Source organism: Gymnoscopelus microlampas (genome assembly GCF_963454915.1).
Source record: "Gymnoscopelus microlampas genome assembly, chromosome: 6".
Taxonomy (NCBI): Eukaryota; Metazoa; Chordata; class Actinopteri; order Myctophiformes; family Myctophidae; genus Gymnoscopelus; species Gymnoscopelus microlampas.
In genome coordinates this window covers 12080974-12103515 of record NC_139943.1, presented here as the reverse complement: position 1 = coordinate 12103515, position 22542 = coordinate 12080974, and the positions used below count along the sequence as shown (strand labels likewise).

At 41.0% G+C, this 22542-nt stretch overlaps 1 protein-coding gene across 1 annotated transcript in view; it reads right to left on the bottom strand.

Moving 5' to 3' along the window:
• Positions 1–22542, bottom strand: part of nell2a (neural EGFL like 2a) — a gene marked incomplete at its 5' end in the record, with an annotated part of 224034 nt that overhangs the window by 119539 nt on the left and 81953 nt on the right. The window contains 2 exons of the mRNA XM_084059432.1: positions 11330–11458; positions 13654–13759. Coding sequence (XP_083915558.1) covers positions 11330–11458; positions 13654–13759 — 235 coding nt within the window. The remainder of the gene's footprint in view (positions 1–11329; positions 11459–13653; positions 13760–22542) is intronic.

Here is a 22542-nt window from a genome sequence, read left to right as displayed (position 1 = left end):
TAGAGACAGAGACAGAGAGAGAGAGAGAGAGAGAGAGATGCCTACACAAGAGAGGCTACACAAGGCCAGCGCAGCCTGCAGAAGGGAGACAGAGAGAGCTAACACAATCTCAACAAAAGCAGATGTGAACAAGAACGACAGCTGCAATGCCCGGAGTTTTACGCCTCTGTAGTCTAGTAAAAAACAATGTCCTGCTATAGACACTAACCATTCCAACAACAAATAAAGTACAAATAAAAGCACTGAATCAAGTAAGAACAATTTACAAGCTTGTTTTAAAAAGCAATGGCTGGCGGAGATCTGCACTCTGCAGAGCGCATATTTCTAGTTGAAATTGTGACCAGTCTGATAGATTGCTATGCCTTCATCCCTTAATAAATAGTATAGCTGCATTTGAACTTTTAACAGAATACAATATAAAATAATAGGGAACTTTCACTGAATACTGAAATTCAAAAAACGTTAGGATTACTGCACATATACTGTAGGTTCTGAATGGTTATTGTGGTCTTCTATATTAAAACAATATCTCCTTGAGGCAAAGGGATTCTTGACACAAAATGAATTACCAGCAACTATTCCAACATGCAATCAAATTAGGGTAGACCATTAAGCAAGAGATAATAAATGGGGAGCTGGTCATTATTGAAAAATAAAGGCTGATTTTAGTTGGTCTTTAACACCCTGAAGGGTGATAACACAGCTTATTACACGGCTAATAAAGAAGTCAATAAATGGACCCAAAAGTACGTAACAACAAACGGATTTGATTGGTTTTTAAAAGGATTTCATTCCGTACGGTAATGAAAGTAGTCTGTTAATTTATACCAGGTGCGTCCAGTGCAACTCTATCGGCTCTGAAAACACCGGTAGGAAGTGTTGTTACTACATTGTCCATTTCTCTATTTTTGAGTGTACTGTTTAGCAGTGGTGGAAAAAGTACCAACACTTACTCTGTTACAAGAAAAAGTCCGGAATTAAAATTGTACTCGAGTAAAAGTACAAAAGTAGTGGAATCAAAATGTACTTAAAGTACCAAAAATAGAAAGTATCCCATTTCACAAGTTTTCAAATGTACAGGGTCCCCACACATTTTTAGCAATGAATTTCCAAAACTTTTCCAAAACTTTTCCAGAATATTTAGCCCAATTTCCAGGCCTATATAACAATCATTCGGCGCAATAATGTGTCTCTTACTCCTATGTAGAATGCCCAAAGATAGGCAGTGTAGCAAAAATAAAGTTTGAGACATACAGTAGGCTGCCGTCAAACAGCCCGTTCGGCGAAAAACTACTTATGTTACATATTTTGTGTAATATTATTCATGTTTATGAAAATGTTTTGTTTTAACAAAATCAATAGCCAAAAACAATGCATAGCCAAATATTTTTCCAGGACCCTTGATAAATTCCAGGACCTTTGATGATGTTTGATCAATTTCAAACCTTTTCCAGTACTGGATTTTTTTTTATTTTATTTCAAAATATTTCCAGGAATTTCATGACCGTGGGGACCCTGAATGTACAAAATGTATAAAAATCTTTTGAAAATAGACGATCTACAAGCTCACAATGCGTCGCGATGTGACGCATTGTGAGCTTGTAGATCGGCTATTTTCAAATGGCCGAAATGTATATAGGGTTGAAGTGGTTAATGTATGTTTTGTAGTAATAATCAAAATCTACAAAGTAACTAAAGTTTTCAAATAATTGTAGTGGAGTAGAAGTAAAAGTACTGAAATTGGGGGAATTGGAAATACTTCACTAAAGTAAAAATACCTGAAAATGTTACTTAAGTAGTACTTGAGTAAATGTACTTAGATACTTTACACCACTGCTGTTTAGCTGTATGACATTGTGTGTTTGTTTACATGGCTGTCATGTTGGTTACGGCAAATATCAAGATTGATATCAGATTGATATATAAGCCAGGTGCTCTGAGTCCTTGATTAGACAGCGTTCTGTTATTGAGTTCAGAGGTTATTATTGAGAAATAACAGACCGCTGAATGCAGTAATTGACCAATCAGAATCAAGCACTCAAGCAAACCGTGTAAGAACTCCAACTAACAGAGAGAAGCAATACAACCATAATTCAGCATATAAACAGTGGACTCATTTAAACTCCCAACTAGCTCATACCACACAATGAACTCCTCCGTAGTTCATCTGCTTTTTTCAAACATTTCAGTACTTTTACTTTTGGGACTTTAAGTATATTTTCATGCCATTACTTTTCTACTTATACTTACATTTTACTATATACTCACAGTACATTTTTAATTGTGGAATTTTACTTTTACTTTTCTACCACTTCATTCAATGCACTGAAAACTGCAAAGAAAAGCAGACCACATCTATCAAAACAGGGGGGGGGAAATCACATTATGTGACATGTTATGATGTAAGAATTTACTGTAAAACAAAAACAAACAAAGAAACACTCAAGTCGTCATTGTTTTCCAGTGACCCTGAAAGGAAAGGCTTTATAAAGTAGGACATTTGCCAGTGTGTGTCTGTGTTGCTGGTACGCTGCAACACAGTGGAAATGAGTAATGGTATTATTGTAACATGCTGAACTGTACTGATTTAGGGACAAATCACACAATGTGTCACTTCTCCACAGCGCGGTTTGTTGATTGGTGCTTGAAAAAATACACAGTTTTCATTGTGGGACCGATAATAGGAACTTAAAGTCAGTGTTAAATGGTCAGACGGGTGGGTTGAGAACTCTTTCGAGATTTTCAAGTAGCCGCTGAAAAGGTTGAGAACCACGACTGTCCTAAACACACACACACACACACACACGCACGCACGCACACGCGTGCGTGTGTGCGTGCGTGCACGTCGGTGTTGGAAAAAGTACTCAAACATTTTACTTAAGTAAAAGTATCAATACTGCAATGTAGAAGTACTCTGTTACGTATCTATTCTACTGTTTGTTCTGTTGTGCTTTGTTTTGTTTAATTGTTGTTGTTTTTTGTCAGAAAAATCAGACCTCTTTGTTGTTACCATTTTACATGATGCCCTTTTCCTCTCTGTCTGGAAAAATAATAAAGAGATTTGTAAAAAAAAAAAAAATAAGTACTCTGTTACAAGTAAAAGTCCGGAATTCTTGAATAAAAGTACAAAAGTATTGGTATCAACATGTACTTAAAGTACCAAAAATAAAAGTACTAAAATGTTTGAAAATAGCAGATCTACAAGCTCACAACACGTTGCGATGCGACACGTTGTGAGCTTGTAGATCTGCTATTTTCAAATAGCCCAGGTATAAAATAGGGCTAAAGTGGTTAATGTGCATGTTTTATAATGTAATCATTTATATCTGCAAAGTAACTAGTAACTAAAGTTTTGAAATAATTGTAGTGAAGTAAAAGTACTATATTTCCCTAGAAGTAAAAGTATAGACAATTGGAAATACTACAGTATGGTAAAAGTACCTCAACATTTTACTTAAGTACAGTACTTGAGTAAATGTACTTTACTCAAGGCACTCGAGAAGGAGGACTTTCTTCTTAGGTTTGAGAGAACCAGAGCAATACTTAAAACGCACGCCTGTATTTGCGTGTGCGCGTGTGTGTGTGTGTGTGTGTGTGTGTGTGTGTGTGTGTGTGCGTGTGCGTGTGTGTCCACGTGCACGCACACACACACACACAAACGCATGCACACACAAAGGCCCGAGTGAGTATCCCCCTGAGCTCGCCCTTCTGCTGCTTGTATGAAAAATTTACACAGCAGTGATCTCATGGTTCTATTCTGAGCTCATCTCTAACCTGGGAGTGTTTTAAAGAGCTAGTACGTGTCTCCGCCGGTAGCCATGTTCATCTTGATGTGTGTGACAGTTGTCCTGAAGAATGCTGCATGTGCAAATACTTGTACAATATGTATACTGTATGTACATGGCTGGAAGGAGACATATATAGGCCTAGTCGGCGTTCAACTTGTAGAAAAATAAAACAGAAGGGGACATTTTCTCCACCATTTAAGCCCTATAAAATTCTTTGTAGATCAAATAGGGAAAATGAACGATCTCCCAGCTCCCAACGTGACACGTTGGGAGCTTGTTGGTCTGATGTAAAAAAAAAAGAAAAACACACAGCCACGCCCCAGGGTTTAAGTACAAACTCGAGTGCACGCCCCTTACTCCTCCCCTTTAATGCCTTATAAGGCCATAACTCCCCCCTTTTTTGCCGTGTGTTCATAGGAGTAAGTGTTACACGCACAATCAAAAACTTCAATCTTGACAATTTTTAACGATTCAGACAAATTTGCCCAAAATAGGGAAGCCTGGGTTAAAATACATTTTAATTAAACTGTTCAATTATAATATTATTATCAAACATATCAGACAAGTCTACATTTCCCAAATAGAAATATATATATTTTAATTCAGTCTGACATGAAGCAGGGATAAAATACAGACGATAAAATAAAAATAATAGCAAGAGGGGAGATTTCAAAAGCAGAGTCATGGATTTCCATTCCACTCCCACCAGCTACTCTATATTGAACCCTGGACTTACTACAGCATATGTGACAGTATGTAACAGGATGTTATACAACAGGCATTATGTATGTATACAATAGGCATGATGTGCAGGTGCATGTGTATGTGACCAGACTGTACAAAACACATCTGTACACAAGAGAGCATGAGAGCGAACAGAAGAAGTGGGTCTGAGTGCGTATATATACTAGCTTGAGCTCGCAAGTACACCATTTCTATTTCATGCTCTCCCATCTGTGTCCTATACATAACGCTGCCTGCATTGTTGGGGACTTTCTCATCTCATCTCTCCGATGCCATTGCATTGAAGACTCCCTGAGAATGGAAAGCAGCCACTTTCAATCATCTCTCTTGTATAACGCTCGCCTTCTCCACCACTAAACACTTGTGTCTTTTGGTCCAGTCTATTACAAGAATACAAACACTCACTCACACCCTCCCCATGGGCATCTGCAGTACAACTATTTCGGCAGAGCAGCGGGGCCGGCCTTTTTTCTTTCTTTCTTTCTTTAGAGAACACACAAACACTCCAAAGAGTAAGTGATTTCCAGAGACACAGAAGAGAGAGAGAGAGAAAAAAAAATCAATTGCCTTTGAGAGAAACAGAATCAGCAAATTTAGTCCATTCCAGGTTCCCTGTGTAGTCTCTTCGCAGTCTCACACACACACACACACACACACACACACACACACACACACACACACACACACACACACACACACACACACACACACACACACACACACACACACACACACACACACACACACACACACACACACACACACACACACACACACACACACACACGAGAGAGATCCAATTTCATGGCTACTCTTGAGATGAATAGTGCTGGTCTGTAGTGGCTGTGTTGAAAGTTGAAGTCTGTCTGTCTGTCTGTCTGTCTGTCTGTCTGTCTGTGCTTACTTTCACACTTGTAATGCAGTGGGTTTTACTCCGCCAGTCACCTGCAGTACTTCTGTGACCGACCACAACCTGCTGAAATATATCGTTGCTGTCGGGCAGAAAAACCTCCTATACCCATATTTTCACTTTTTTGTGTTTATTCCTAAATTAATCTACTTCATAACTTCTTAATCTAGATCATACAGCGTCACACAAGAGTATCCAAAATAGCAGATCTACAAGCTTGAAGCGTTTTGAGCTTGTCGATCTGCTATTGTTGTCATTTTTTTTATTCGAATCCTGAAAAGTAACAGTTTTGGAGATATGAGGTTTCCACCCGACAGAGACGATATTCAGTAAACACAGCTGTTGCAAAGATAATCGCCAAAACAAAAAGAGGCAAAGCTAATTTAGGAAAAGACAATACCGCACGTCGCTGGGTGTCTTTGTTGTGTATTTGTTTTTATGGGATTGAACCCAACACAGGATACTCTACAAACAATGAGACTCATTTATCAATATGTTGTAAAACTGTGTGTAAATGTATGTAACGGATACAAACTAACACATTCTGACACGCATAATTTATCAGACACGTGTAGACACATTCATTTGTATCCCCATGATGAGTATGTTGATAATCATATAAGCCAGTGGTTTTCAACCTTTTTCGCATCAAGGACCCCCAAATTGACAAATATTAGCCCAGGGACCCCCATTTGAAAATATATGCCAGGGACTCAACCATTTAGATTTCTTGGGGGTCCCAATCTACACTGTATCACCATCATCAGTGTTCATTTAACTCTGAGAGTGTACAAATGGAACCAAATGAACCCATTAGGGTCCATTTGGTTCCATTTGTACACTCTCAGAGTTACAGACATATAAGGGTCAATTTGGTTGCTAACTATTAATTTGGCTGGGGACCCCCTGGAACCCCCTCAAGGACTACTGGTGGTCCACGGACCACTGGTTGAAAACCCCTGATATAAGCTATAAGTCCTATAACCCTACAAATAAACTGATATATGAGAAAACCTTGAATGATAAACCTCACGGCCCACATTGTTTGCATCAATGCATTCACAAGCAATTCATGGTCCTCGTTATATGAGCGTACAGCTCATGTTTGATAAATGTGAGGAGGCCCCGGGCCCCCGGTACAGTCCAGTCTTGACATGATGACGCAAATTAACAAAACAAAACAAAAAAATCAATTTTAAAGCCTTTTCCTCTGACCCCTCACTGCCCTCAGTGTAAATGGGTGGTTAACACCATTTGCAGAGATTTATCCACAAATGCAATGGCACTGAAGGTCAAAGTAATAGCTGGATGATGGCTTTCTCACACAGAGCACAAACAAGACCAGGGTCGGTCCTTATTGTACTGCTAGTGGGTGAAGAGGCGGTATAGTCAGTGTTGCCAAATTTTGCGAGAGAAATAAACAACCTGGCTACTTTACAGAGAAAACAAGCCCAAAGTCTCTTATAATAAGCAGACATGGCAACACTAGCGGTATAGTGTCAGCCTTCAACCCTACCTGCATCCCTCTGCTTTACTCCCAGTCAATGTAAGCAGAAAGCCCCACATAATAGCATCTTCAATTATGCAGATTATCTTAAGAGTAATTATCTGGCCAACTGTTCCTATTTCACATGTTAATAGACGATGGAAAAGGGGCGGCGGCTCATGTAGGATTTCTACTCATTAGGAAGGAGTGCAGCAACATATGTGCAGTAGACAGAAATATTCACCTCATCTGGACAGAAAAGACAGTGAGTGGTTGCGTGTGGGATAGACATAAAAGTGGGCAAAGAACACAGTATAGTAACACTGTATGTACAGACATACAGAAGATGTGATCAAACTCGCGCACGCTCACACACACACACACACATGCATGCACACACACGTACTGCACGGGCACACACACACACACACACACACACACACACACACACACTAGGGCTTTAACCAAGTCGACTAGTATAACCACTAGTCGACCTTGTTGGTACTAGTCGAATAGTTGGGGAAAAAAAAGAAAAGAAAAAAAAACTTTTTTTTTTCTTTTAATTTTTTAATGCCATAGTAATGGCCCATCTTACTATTATTATTATCCTCCTGACTTTATTTTTTATCAAAAGGGGGTCAAACGTATGCCCAATAAAAGCCTATTATTGGGCAATGGGGATCCTTGGAGACACTGCTGTGGTGCTGTGCTGCTGTGCCAGAAGCGCTTCCCTTAAAACGCCATAAGACTAGTTGACTACCACTGGGTCAAATTAGTCGACCTGTAAAAATCTCTAGTCGTGAAAGCCCTAACACACACACACACACACACACACACACACACACACACACACACACACACACACGTGAGTGGTTGTGTGTGGGATAGACTTAAAAGTGGGCAAAGAACACATGTACATGCACGCACACAAGCATGCACGCATTGCACACACACACATGCACACATGCACACGCACGCACCCACACACCATGTTGTTGTAGCAGGTCATCTGTCAAAGATCTTATGCAGAGATGTTGTATGTATAGTAACTTTGGTTGGATGGCAGAGGGATGTCCTATCTATTTGATTGGATGGCAGAGGGATGTTGTATCTGCAATGTAATAGCTTTGATTGGATGGAAGAGGGATGTCATATCTACAGAAACTTTGATTTGATGGTAGAGGGACGCTGTATCTTTTTGATTGGATGGCAGGGGGATGATGTATCTATAATAACGATGATTGGATGGTAGAGGGATGTCATATCTACAGAAACTTTGATTGGATGCGGCAGAGGGATGTTGTATCTACAAGTAACTTTCTGTCACGATAAACTATGGCCAAAACAACTTCTAATAATCACACCAGTTAGATAAGGGGAGAGTTTCTGCTGCAGCACTTTGAAATGATCAGTGGTGGGAAAAGTACTATTTATTTTTACTTATTAATTATTACTTGATACTTACTAAAAGTATCAATACTACAATGTAGAAGTAAAAGTCCAGAATTCAAAATTTACTGGAGTAAAAGTAAAAAAGTATTGGTATCAAAATGTACTTAAAGTACCAAAAGTAGAACGTACTCATTATGCAGAATGTCCCATTTCAAATGTTTTCAAATAACAATCTTTTGAAAATAGCCAAAACACATATGTGGTTAGTGTGTTTTGTAATAATAATCTAAATCTACAAAGTAACCAGTAACTAAAGTGATTTTCAATACTTTTAGTATTGGAAATAGAAATACTCCAGTAAAATTGAAATACTCCAGTAAAGTAAAAATCACACCCTGTGTGAAGGAAGCGGTGCCTTTGATGAGCCCCGTATTGATGTTGTCATCAATGTTTGTTTATTGGACACACACCCGGACAGACACACACCCGGACACCCGGACACACGGACACACAGACAAAGTCAGATATAGAGCGGTTGGCACCGCTAAAAATACCTCAACATTTTCCTTAAGTACAGTACTTGAGTAAATGTACTTTAGTTACTACACCACTGGAAATGATCGTGCAGACACTGTGGAGTCCCAACAGTGTGCGAGTGGAACACGTCTCATAGCTCCGCTAATGGCGAGCCGTGTGAAATAAACGGCTTAACGAAGCATCAACACGTGTTTTCCAATCATCTAAAGTGGAGGGTTCCCAGTAGCAATCTAGTAAAACATCATCTATTCTCATAAGACAACAGCACAGCAACGATCAATCACACACTGTGGTCTAGTGGAGTGTACAGTATGGATGGAATTAGTAATGAATGCCTTAACTGGTGATGAACTGCCCCCTCTTTGCATTGGCCCTCCACTTGTGAAATATCACTCCGTCGATCCTAGCAGTCCATTTCGGAGGCGTCATTTCATAAGCAACCAGAGGCTGGCAAAAAAAAGTGTCCACTCAAGCCCGATTTCAAAAATAGCAAAACAAATAGCCAGTCTACAAGCCCCTAACGCATTGCGATAGTGAGCTTGTAGATCTGGTATTTGGGGACACATTTTTGGAGTTTTCAACTGTAATGACACGCCCAAAAATAGGGAGGCCAGTTTTGAAGTGATTATTGAATGTACAGTATGGAAGTAGTGTCTACTGTCTATAAGTGTCGATATTGTTGCAGATTAATCTGCAAAACAATAAATCATTCAGAGGTGAAGGAAATTATGCATACAAGAACAGAATTTTGAGGTTAAATGCAAATTGCCATCCACTGGAACCCCCAATGACGCCTCAGAGCATTGTGGTGTAAATGTGGCTGAAGAAGTGCTCATAACCATGCTGGATTGACAGGTTAGAAGACAAAAACAATGTGGGCGCTCGGGTGGCGCAGGGGGTAAAGAACCTGTCCACCACCACCACCGTGGAATCTATAGGGGCTCAAAGCCACTGCGGTGCATCCGGCTTGGCCCGGGCATCTATATAAACACAACTGCTATGCTGGGGAGAGCTAGGGGAAGGCAGGCGGGAGGGCGATCTTTGTGTCACTGCGGTAGTGACTCATACAGGGGCTAAAACAGTGCCCCTGTCAGGCACTAGAGTCCCCCCGGTGGGGGCTCCTCACTGGCTGGGGAGCCAATAGCGTCAACACAGAAATCTGCGGGTGGAATTAATTTTGCATTTGGCCTGGACCGCTGGCGTAGCAATCCAGGCACCTACGCTCAGTGTAGTCTGACAGCGTGTCGGCGCGTTCGAGTCCCGATCCCATCCAAACATTATGAGAGAAAGAACCCCAGTTAACACATTGGGTGCCAGAGGTTTATTAAAATATTATACGTTCAGTGCCTGCATTTCTTCCATCCACTTACGTTATACGTTTCGTGCTGTAGAAACCCTGACGCGGAAGTGCATGTAAACAGAGCGTGCGTGCGAGACGGCGGAGGGTCCCGACTAACGCCTGGAACAATAATATTTCCAACACGATCCTCCATTGCAGCGTGATCACCGATCGAAAACGGCTCGCTTCCACCACGTTAAAAAGAAATAGAGATATTAAGCTTTTAGTCAATGAGATAACATTGGAAACGCCGACCGGAAGGATTTTTGACATGGAGCCACATCCGGCCTCTCCTTCTCAGAAACTCCTTGGATGATCCCAAAGTTTCGTTTTAGCGCCACACGTGGGCCCCACGTATAAAAATAAAATTGGGTCAAAAACGGTCCGGACCGTTTATGGCACTCGATGTGTTAACAGAAAGCCAAGGCGGATCACAGCAGCTCTACCACAATCTTGTCGTCTCTGCCGGGTGGAAACCTCATATGACCCAAAACTAAAAACAAAAAAAAGAGTGGCTCAGGGGTAGAGTGGCCAGTAGAGCGGCCGGATGGCATACCGCGAGGTTCCCAGTTCGATCCCGGGCTCCCCCAGAGTTAGTGTCGAAGCGTCCTTGAGCAAGACGCTGAACCCCTAATTGCATGCCGATGTGCAGGTTGGTTGCCTTGCATGGTTTCCTCTGCCATCGGTGTGTGAATGTGTGTGTGAATGGGTGAATGTAAGGCACAATCTATGTAAAGCGCTCTGGATAAAATCGCTAAATAAATGCACCATTTACTGTTACTTTTCAGGATTCAAATTCAAAAGCATCAAACGTAGCAGATCTACAAGCTCGAAACGCACCGCTTCGCGCCGCGTTTCGAGCTTGCAGATCCGCTACGTTTGATGCTTTTGTGTGACGCTTTAGTGTGATCAAGTAGGGCGTTCATTTACCAAAAAAAAAAACACCAATAGTCAGAATATGGAGATAAGAGGCTTTCTGCCCGTCGACAACGTTATAAAAGAGTGCGCACAGCCGCACACACACATTGACATTCAATAATGAACTACACCACACTGTATTCACACATTCAGCAACTCCTGAAGGACAGCTCTATAAAAGGGCAAGGTTTATGGTTCAGAAACGGTTGCCTTACCTTCGCAGTAAGCGTTATCGTCCCGCAGCGGGCGGAAGCCATCCTTGCAGACGCAGCAGTCCCCGGCCTCCAGGTTAACGCAGTCAGAGTGCTCCGCACAGCCGTGACCCTCTGCACAGAAATCATGACCTGCACGGTGACACAGGACACATGAGACCATGGGTTGCCAGAGAGAAATGAGAACAAGCCCAAAAGAAGCGACTATAGGCTACAGCTATTTGAAAATAGCCGATATACAAGCTCACAATCTACAAGCTTGTGTTGTGAGCTTGTAGATCTGCTATTTTCAACAAAAGCAAATAAAAAATCTGGACATTTTTGAATATTTTTTAAACATTTCTTTTTTTTTTTAATAATTTTTATCCCGCGATTTTTGTAACCCTTTTTTTTCACCCGGTGCCAATTTCCTAAGTGATCCTGGGCACTACACCAGCCCTACACCAGCGTTAGACCAGTCCCCCACAGCCTGGGGAGGCCAGGGCCGAGCTCATGCTTCCTTCAATGCATGAGAGCCAACTGACCTTCTTGTCACCTGACAGGGGGGAGTTTCCCTGGTAGGACGTAGCGCGTGGAAGGAACACGTTATTCCAACCAGTTCCCTTCCCCTCCATCAGGCGCCCCGGCTGTCACGGGGGAGGCGGTATAGTGACCAGGATTACTACATGTTTTTGTGAGGGTATTAACTACCCTGGGAGACACGGGGAGAACATGCAAACTCCACACAGAGTAGGCCCTTTCGCCAACCCCACCTAGGGTATGGGCGCTGATGACGCGGAGGAGAAGACACGCCCCCAGCGCCCACAGCGTCCCCGGCGGGAATCGAACCCAGGACCTTCTTGCTGTGAGGCGACAGCGCTACCGACTGCGCCACCGTGCCCCCTTATATATATATTTTTTTTTTTAAATATTTTTTAAACATTTCAACAACACAAATCTTGTATGGGGGGGGGCATCAAGAAACCGTCCGAGGAAGCGTATCTGATACGCAGGAGGAGGGGCTCAGGGCAGCAAGAATGTAAACTTCGGGGGTGTCTGCTGGCCTAGTGGTCCAGGCGCATACCATATACAGTATGCTGGTAATCCAGCTTAACAGTGTGTTTGCGTGTTCGACTCCCGATCCAGACGACCTTTGCTGTATCCCCCCCCATCTCTCTCCCCATTTCCTGTCAGCCGACTATCCTATCAATAGAGGAAAAAGCCCCCAAAATATCTTTAAAAAAAGAATGTAAACTTCAGTTCAAATAGCCTTTTTCATGTGATAATGAGGCGTCTGAGGTGAAGGCTTATGTGTGACTATTGTCGTGAGGTGATAATGACCACTGGCCGTGGGAGTTTTGAAGTAATTCACACAATATAACTACTTAATAGAGCGGTTATTTCATTCTACACGCACGCATATGTGCACGTGCCGTGCATGTGGGAGGGAATAATTACAGTATGCCCTCTGAAAAAACACAAGAAGAACACAAACACACCACTGAGCGCAACATTTATTCAGCCAGTGTCCACAACTATGACCTTTCCTCAGAAACGCTGGGGGTGCATAGATTGCTTCTATAATATTTGTCTTGTCTTATTTTGACAGTGAGACTGGAAAAAGCTAAAAGCCCCCATGACTTTGCTGGACCTTTTTCTTAAAAACAAATGTTGTGTTTCCTTATCACATTCAGTTTGTGTTTCATGTTTGCTCCGACAATGGTTCTTTTACGATATCAATTCAATATTCTACTTACTTTATGTGTTTGTTTGGAAAGGGACGATGCACATGAATGAACAAGCAATACATGAACCTCCCTTTATTATCATTGCATGTGCAGCAACATTTAAAAAGATATAAAATAAAAATGTGTAAATGTAAATAGGAATATCCACAAGACGTATCAGGATTTATAGAGACATTTCAACTTATTAAAAGCAAAAGAAATGTCATGATGAATCTATAATGTGTAAAACTAGAGTGAACATGGTATACATACAGTATTGAGAGAGTGAGAAAGAGAGGGTGATGTCTCTACAGTTATATCATAAATTTCACCTTAAAATGTGTTTAAAAAAAAAACATATGTATCTGGAGCAAATAAAGATGGGCAAATAAAGACTTGAAAAAAATGACATAACCACTTAAACCCTAAATCCGTATTCTGGGAAAACGTATACAAATAGCCGACCGACAAGCTTGCGATGCGACGCGTTACGAGCTTGTCGGATCGGCTATTTTCCCTGCGAAGATATTTCATGTTGAGCGAAAACAAAAAATACAGTAGTATAGAGCCCTGAGGGACACCGCCCAACAACGTATGGATGATAATAATAGGTATCATTACCTCTGCACACTTTGCAGCATCTGCCAGGTACGGTGATGTGTTCAGACTCTGGACAGCTGAGCTGGGGACAGGGTTCACTGGGGACCACCCGGTGCATGGTCCTGTCCTGGAACACAGACACACACACAAACACACTGTCACTGGTGGAAAGTACATTTACTCAAGTACTGTACTTGTGGTATTTACTTTTTACTTTACTTGAGGATTTCCATTGTTCAATACTTTATACTTCTATACTCAATTACATCTCAGAGGCAAATGTTGTACTTTTTTACTCCCCTCATTTTGGTTTAATTTGACAATCTCAAGAGTTAAATTATTGTTAAACATCTGCATTACTTTTTTTACATTTGAGAAAAGTCTACACAATTAGAGAATGGAGAAGAATTGTTTGGTCAACGTTTGCCTGTTATCTCTCCTATGGTACTGTACCAACATCAATACAGCATGGAATTGTGGACAAAATCTTATTCAACGATAACAAAATATTCTAAGTTTTGGGTCTGAGAGTCTAAATCTCATTAAATGGTGGTCCGTGGCTCAAATGCCCAATAGATAATGGACCTTAGAATGAAAAGAGTTGAAAACCACTTATCTAGCTGCTTCTATAAAGCTCTGCCCTGTTCTTCATTCCTTGACCAGAACCTGTCTGATTCCTGTCCCGTTGTCTGCTCTGCTTTTATGGCTTCCCTGGACCTCGCCTCGCCTGCTCAGCCAGCCTAAACCTTGGCCTCAAGTTTTGGCCAAATCCTTTTGTTTGACTTTTTGCCTGCTTTTGCCTTTTTCGCTCTTCACTCGACTGGCCATAAAACTCAGATGTTTTGAATTTATTCTTGCCTCTGTGTTTGAGTGCACTTGGGTTCACTTAAGACTATTCAGCGTAACAAAGATTGCTACATTTTGAAGAAAAGAAAAACCCACCAAACAGTTGAAATGAAATGTGACAGTCTGCATAATACGTACTTTTACTTTCGTACTTTTAAATATATTTTGATGCCAATAGTACGTTTGTACTTCTACTCGAGTAACATTTTTTAAACAGGCCTTTCACTTAGCCACAAGCAACTCTTAGATCCTATATTTTATATCTGGAATCTAGAGCAATACCAACCCTTGACAGCCCATACATCCACACAGAAAAGTCTGATCTGATTGGATTAAACAATGTTAAACTAACCAACATTGCAGCTGTACGGAAAGCTTGAATTATCCTTTCTATCTGCAAAGTTTTTGTTAAAAAAAATCCACCGTAGAGACATGTTATGAGCTACTTTCCGTCAATAAATTCCATGCAGGTGATTATTTTTCTTCCTGCACAGAATTAATCATATCGAACTTTTCTGTTTGGATGTATGGGCTGTCAAGGGTTGATATTGCAACTCTAGATGCCAGATATTAAAAATAGGATCCAAGAGTTGCTTGCGGCTACCGTTTACTTATGTAACAGTAGTATTTTTTTTATATTGTGGGATTGGTACTTGAGTATTTCTTCCAGCACTGCACACAATCCTCATGAGCTCCTTCCTCCTCCTGTCTCTGCACTGCTGTCCTTCATTGGATCAGGTCTGAATGTGATTATGAAGGTAATTATCCATCTATTGTGTAACTGTACCTCCTCTCTCTCTCCCTGTCTGTCTGTCCATCCTCCCTCGCTTGTTTCATTACAACCCAATTACCTTGACAAAGTTACTGGTCAATAGCGGTGTTATTGTACCGCCACAGAGAAATCGTTGCTGTCGGGTAGAAACCTTGTCCAAAACCGTTCCTCTGTTATTGTTAATTAAGAAAAAACATTTTACCCATTCAATCCGGGAATGCATCCCCCCAGACGCAAAGCTTTGAGTTACAAATGTTCGCTTTAAAAAAATATACATTCAAAAGATTTTTCGAGATTTAAAAAAAATAGTAGATCTACAAGTTCTTGTAGCTTGTATACCTGCTTTGAATAGCCAAAGAAATCTAAAATGACACATGCAGATGCTTTCCAATTCTTAATAGGTTAAAAGTAGTGAAAATAGTAGTTAAAATAGCAGATGTACGAGCTTGTAGGTCGGCCATTTTCACTACTTTCGTGCGGATGAAATAGGGCATTAATAAAAAATAAAAAAATAACATAAAAAGTTGAAATATGGGGATACAAGGTTTCTGCCTGACAGCGACGAAAATAAACCTTTCCCTCTTCTTCTCCTCTCCTGTCGTTTACTTTGAAGGATGCGGACGGCGGTTACCGTGATTCGTCTTAATTAACGCAAACGATTCGCAATCCTCCCCGAATATCAATCTTGTGGAATTGTCTGTGAGGTGCGGGTATGTTTAGAGAGAGAGAGTTTAAAACTTGATTAGGGAGTTCCTTCTTTCCCAGCATGTCTTTGGCATTTTGCATTCATTAACTTTTCTGCTAGCGCTCAGATTAATGCCGGTTCAGACTCATTAACCCATTAAGACCGGGAACGCATCTGTGTAAACACTTTAACCATTATTTTATAGTTTGGCTATTCAAAAATAGCAGATATACAAGCTCATAGCGCGGCACCGAGTGCCGCGCTATGAGCTTGTAGATCTGCTATTTCTTGAAAAATCTTGAAAATGTGTGCAAATCTTTGAATATATTAGCGATTAAAGCGAACATTTTTAACTCAAATCTTTGTTTCCGGGGGGTCCCTGGAACCAAATATTTTGAGATGGGGGTCCGCGGCCAAATACATATCATTTTGGGGGTCCTTGACATGAAAAAGTTTGAGAACCACTTATAGTAGATTGTAGAAGACATTCGTAGATGCGTTCCCGGATTGAATGGGTTAACATCAGACCCAGCTGACTATGGGCACAACAGCTCTGCCAACATGTGGTGCAGGCGGATTATACAGTCCAGAGTTATCCACTTAAACCCCATACTGTGTTGTTATATAGGTACTTACAGCAGTGATTGTCAAACATTTTCATGTCAAGGACCCTCAAATTAACATTTGGCCGCGGGACCCCCCATCTGAAAATAGTCTGTACCATGGGATCCCTGGGGGACCCCGATTAACGAACTCTATAGGGTTTAAGTGGTTAACAAAATGCTCCTCTCAAGCCAGAAGCAACATTGACCATATTATTCACACAGAGGGTTATGTTGTTCAGACTGCCCTATACTGTAAGTTCAAACCCTCCTGTCATGTAAATATACGGTAGTCAGTAATTCACTTAACCCGGCACTTTGACTCTTGTTCATTTACATCTTTCAGTGCACGACAGATCACTAAATACTCTGGCTGAGCAAAATGTGCTACAGCAGGGTGTCAATTGAATTCCCCAATCCAGTGGTGGAAAGTAACTAAGTAGGCTACTGTACTTAAGTACCAGTTTGATGTATTTTTACTTTACCAATTTTCTATACTTTTACTACTCCACTACATCTCAGAGGCAGATATTGTACTTTTGCTCCACTACAATATTTGAAAATGTTAATTACTAGTTACTTTGTAGATTTAGATTATTATTACAAAACAAAACATACATTAACCACTTGAGCCCTATGTACTTCGGCTATTTGAAAATAGCCGATCTACAAGCTCACAGCCTGTCGCAAAGCGATGCATCGTGAGCTTGTAGATCTGCTATCTTAAATGGATTTTATACATTTGGAAACTTGTGAAATGGCACATTCTGCATAATGAGGTATATTCAGGTATATGTTGGTGCCAATACTCAAGTACATTTTTAATACCGGACTATTACTAACTGACTATCCACCACTGTACAATATCAAGGTCTGCTAAGAGGATTTTAAACCCAAGAAAGCCTATGGCTTGTTTCCAGTACAAAGGACCCCAATGGAATCAAGCCATAGGTTTTCTTGGGTTTAAAATCCTCTTAGCAGACCTTGTATCGAACTGTACTTTCCTGTGTTTTCTTTTGCAAACTGCAAATAAAGTATTCGATCAATCAATCAATCAATCAGACTTTGGGACAATTTCTCCTAATTGAGTCAGCATCTGGAAGCCAGCGCAACCCACCTGTTTAATCAAGAGATACCTGAGGCTTAGCCCAGTGTCTAGAATAATACACCTGACCAGTTCTACATCACAAATCACTCTGCATTACTTAATCACTTAATGCATAGCATTCGCCAGATGGCAGCTGGGCAGGGCGGGGCGGGGCGATGCACTGTTTTTTCTCCACGACAATTCATTTGATCACATCGATGCCTGGGCGAGCCCGCCCGTTAACCCATTAAGACCGGGAACGCATCTGTGTCATTCTAAGATTTCTTTGGCTATTCAAAAATAGCAGATATACAAGCTCATAGCGCGGCACCGAGTGCCGCGCTATGAGCTTGTAGATCTGCTATTTTTGAAAAATCGTGAAAATTATTTTTAACACATTGGGTGCCAAAACCGTATATATATACTTCTTTTCAAAAACTGACGTTGAGTGCCAAAACCGTATATATATACTTCTTTTCAAAAACTGACGTTGAGTGCCAAAACCGTATATATATACGTTTTTTTGGAAAAAAAACAGCACCAGGAGATATGATTTTTCGAAGATTTAGACTTTAATCCACTTCCTGGTTAACTTATGACTTCAAAAGCCTGTATCTCTGCTCCTGTGTACTTTTTTTTTTACAGTGTATTTTTGACTATTTTCAACTGGCTGCAACTATGGAACGGATTACCAAATGTTTTTAATTGTTTTCCCCCGATTGTACGAGACCTCTATGTGTGTAATGAGGGGAACCGTGAGGACGGTGATCACTGAAAATATTTTGTGACTACTTGAAAAAGGTTCAAAAATGGTTAAAAATCCAGGCACTCAACGTACACTTCTTTAATAAAACTCTGGCACCCCAAGTGTTAAAATATTTTTTTCCGATTTTTTTTTAGGATTTTGAAAATGTTTAGAAGCGGCCTCAGGTCTTAATGGGTTAATCAATCACAGAGGAAAATGTACAATTTGCAAGTTTGTGCAGCATGCAGCGGCAGCTCGCTCCGTCTCCATCATCATAACAACAAGACGACGACAGTATTGGACAGCTGTCTAAAGCTGGCTGCTTGTTGGCACCACACCTGGACCATCTGTGTCTGCAGGTAGAGATGACAGGCGGTATACCCACCATACCCAGGCAGATCAAAGGAACCCGGTGGATGGGGGAGGGAGGGGGTGTGCTGTCAATCATGACATTCTGCTGCTAGACTCCTAGCTAGGCGAAAGCCTCTCCTCTCTGACAGCTGTTTGTCATGCCTCTGATCTGTGCTCTGCCTGCTGGCTCTGCAGCCATGGTGGGGGGTGTAGCTGGGGGTGGGGCTGGGGGGGGGGGGGGTTCAACCTAGCCTGCTTGATAAGTTGTTTGATAACTTCTGAGGGACTTTATTTTTAGAGCGTCATCGGCCTCGAGATTGATAGTTCGTTTACAGTGTTACAAATGATGGGAAGTTAACCCATTGAACCTGAAGCCGATTCTACATGTCTCCTAAATCTCAACAGTATTCTGAAAAACGTATGTTTCTATATCAGTGGTTCTCAAACTTTTTCATGACAAGGACCCCCAAAATTATATGTATTTGGCCGCAGACCCCCATCAAAATATTTTGTTCCAGGAACCCTCCAGAAGCAAAGATTTGAGTTAAAAATGTTAGCTTAAAAAATATGTATATTCAAAGATTTGCACACATTTTCATTATTTTTCAAAAATAGCAGATCTACAAGCTCGTAGCGCGGCACTCGGTGCCGCGCTATGAGCTTGTATATCTGCTGTTTTTGAATAGCCCAAAGTGTAAAATAATGCTTTTTAGCTCAAATCTAAAAATGACAGTTCCAGGAAATGCTGTGTCATTTTAGATTTTTTTGCTACGGTATAACCATTATTTTATACTTTGGGCTATACGAGCTTGTAGATCAGCATTTTTTTGGGGGAAAAATCATGAAAATTGTTGTGTAAATCTTTGAATATAATTTATTTTTTAAGTGAACATGTTTGACTAAAATCTTTGCTTCTGGGGATTCTACAAATGTCTTCTAAATCCTAAGTTTTTTGGGGGAAAATATATATCAGTGGTTCTCAAACTTTTTTCATGTCAAGGACCCCCAAAATCATATGTATTTGTCCACGGACCCCCACCCCATCCCAAAATATGTTGTTCCAGGGACCCCCAGAAACAAATATTTTAGTTAAAAATTAATACATATATATTCAACGATCTGCACACATTTTCACGATCTTTCAAAAATAGCTATTTTTGAATAGCCAAAGAAATAAAAAACGACACAGACGCGTTCCCGGATCGAATGGGTTAATGCATAAATTCCAGACTCCCAGTCTCTGAACTGTGGTAATTTGGTTTGCAGCAATAAAGTATAACATATGCCAGTGGATTCCACACGGCTGTGCCAGGAGACAGGTCCAGGTGTGCCTCGGGGATATTGTGACAACCACCACACATTATTATTGCAACAACTATATGAAAAGTAATGAACTATGTTTTAATTGACAAGATGAGTGCTTTGTGCGCACTAACTTTCCAACACAGGGTAAGAAAATATATAACCACTTTCCACCTGACAGAGAGACGATATCATATCATAGTGCAGTGTTACAGGAGATGGTTTTCAAACTTATCATTGCATATTTATTTAATTGTATAATAATATAATTGTATGATTGTACAATTATATAAGTCAGTAGATAGTGACAATCCCTTGATCTGTGAAGGAATCACATTACTTTGTTTATAAAGTGCTACTTGCTAAACTCCCTTTGTATTCTGTCTATCATAATCTCAAATCACACCGCATGACTTGCACCGGATTACAGGATTGTGTTATGTTGGAGATTCCTCCAACCAGAACCAATGGTGGAATGTATCTAAGTACATTTACTGAAGTACTGTGCTTTTTTTTAAGCATAAAAAAATGTGAATACTCAAGTAATGTAAAAAAAAAAAAAAAACCTAACAATTGTGCTTTTACTTGAGAATTTCAATTGTTTTATGCTTTAAACTTTTCCTCCACTACAATTATTTGACAGCAGATTTAAATTATTAATACAAAACATGCATTAACCACTTGGGCCTATTTTACACTTTGGCTATTAAAAATCACACCCAGTAAGTGAGCGGTGTGGTCATCACAGTGATGGAAGCTCACTTAAAAAAAAGGTGCTTTTTTTTAAGTGCATAGTCCTATTTATAGGTTATTAATTTCATCATGTGTCTCGCTAGCCAATCACTGTGCTGAATAGAGTCAGCCAATCACAGTACAGCTAGGGGTGTACTAATGTAGAGGGGTGTGCTATTATGAGCCAATCACAGTACAGCGAAGGGTGTACTAATGAGGTGTCCCAACCCCACTTATAGGAGCGGCTACACCGCTCAAAAAATAGCCTATGTACATTCATTGTAGATTGTCTATGTCCGAAAATGCTTGATACGTTGTTTTTTGTTGTAAATTTAGTATTTCGATGGCAATACCTTTGTACTTTTGCTCAAGTAAAAGTTTGAATACAGGCCTTTTACTTTTAAAATGCATAAAAGAATGTTCTTATGGTAATAGAGCCTTCAGTGCGTGTGCTCCATCTGTATGGAACAAAATGTCAGGAGAGTTTGAAGCTGGGTTGCTTCGTCCCCTTTGACGCTTCTAAAGATTCAGCGTATTTGATGCTGAAAGAAACCAAACCCACTTGCCTGGAGTACAAATTGTCACGCTGTCACTGAAGTTAAACTAGAAAAAGTGCTCCCCGGAGCACAGGTCTCCGCCAGGTCAGGCAGGTTATCGTGGGCCAGCAATGTTCGGAATTCGCCAATCAGCAAGAAAACACTACTTCCATGCCATGCCTCCAGAGGGGACAGTGCATGGGCATGCACTGTCATGTGTTTGTTTGGGGGCAGAGGTTCTGCTCTGGCATCCAGGGAGTGTGCGTGCACAGTTTCGCTGCCATCAGGCCAACGGTGCCGGAGATTAGCTGCTCACAGACAGATAGATGGACACACGGACAGGGTACAAAACATAGTCTCTGCCACGCCTTCGGCCTGGCGGAGATAATGAATGCATTTTAGCAATGAAGTTATTTTCCTGAGAGTTATGAATTGTGTAGCCTAATTCATGTTCTGGGAAATTGTATTGCTGTAAATGTTCCCATTTTGTATGCAGCGCTCCATTGCCAAAGAGACCTTGGTCTCAATGGACTGAAATAAAAGATTCACTCAATCAATGTATATGAGTGTGTGTGCACATGGATATGGTAAATAGTCTGCATTTCTATCGCACTTTTATCCAAAGCACTTCAACATACAATGTCCATTACATTCACCCACACCAAAAGGCATGGGGCGACCATGAATCTTGACCAGGGACGTGCACAGATAGACTGAGAGCACCTGCCCTTTGCCCTCTTGACCAGAAGTGCCCTTTTTTTTCAGCAGGGGTCTTCAACAGGGGGTCCGGGACCCTAGGGGGTCCTCAGAGTTACTACAGGGGTCCGCCAAATCTTTATGTGATATGATTTTTCTTTTTACCATAACCACTTGAAACCTAACATCCCTTTTCTGAGGAGAACTTTTGCCAAAAATAGCCGATCTACAAGCCCACAACGCCTCGCGCTGCGAGGCGTTGTGGGCTTGTAGATCTGCTATTTTTGGCAAAGAGGTATAGGTGTAGAGGGAAAAAAGAGCAGACCAAGTAAACAAAAAAAGTATAATTTACTTGAGCACCTGCCCCTCAAAATGTCTGTGCACGCCACTGCTCTTGACATGTTTTGGGTGCCCTTGAGGCTGTCAGAAAGAAAGACAGAAAGAAAGAAAGAAAGAAAGAAAGAGAGAGACAGACAGACAGAGAGACCGACTGACCCCTCTTACCTCCTGAGCCGCCGGCGCTCATCATGTGTTTGTTGGAGAAGTAATCTCTCAA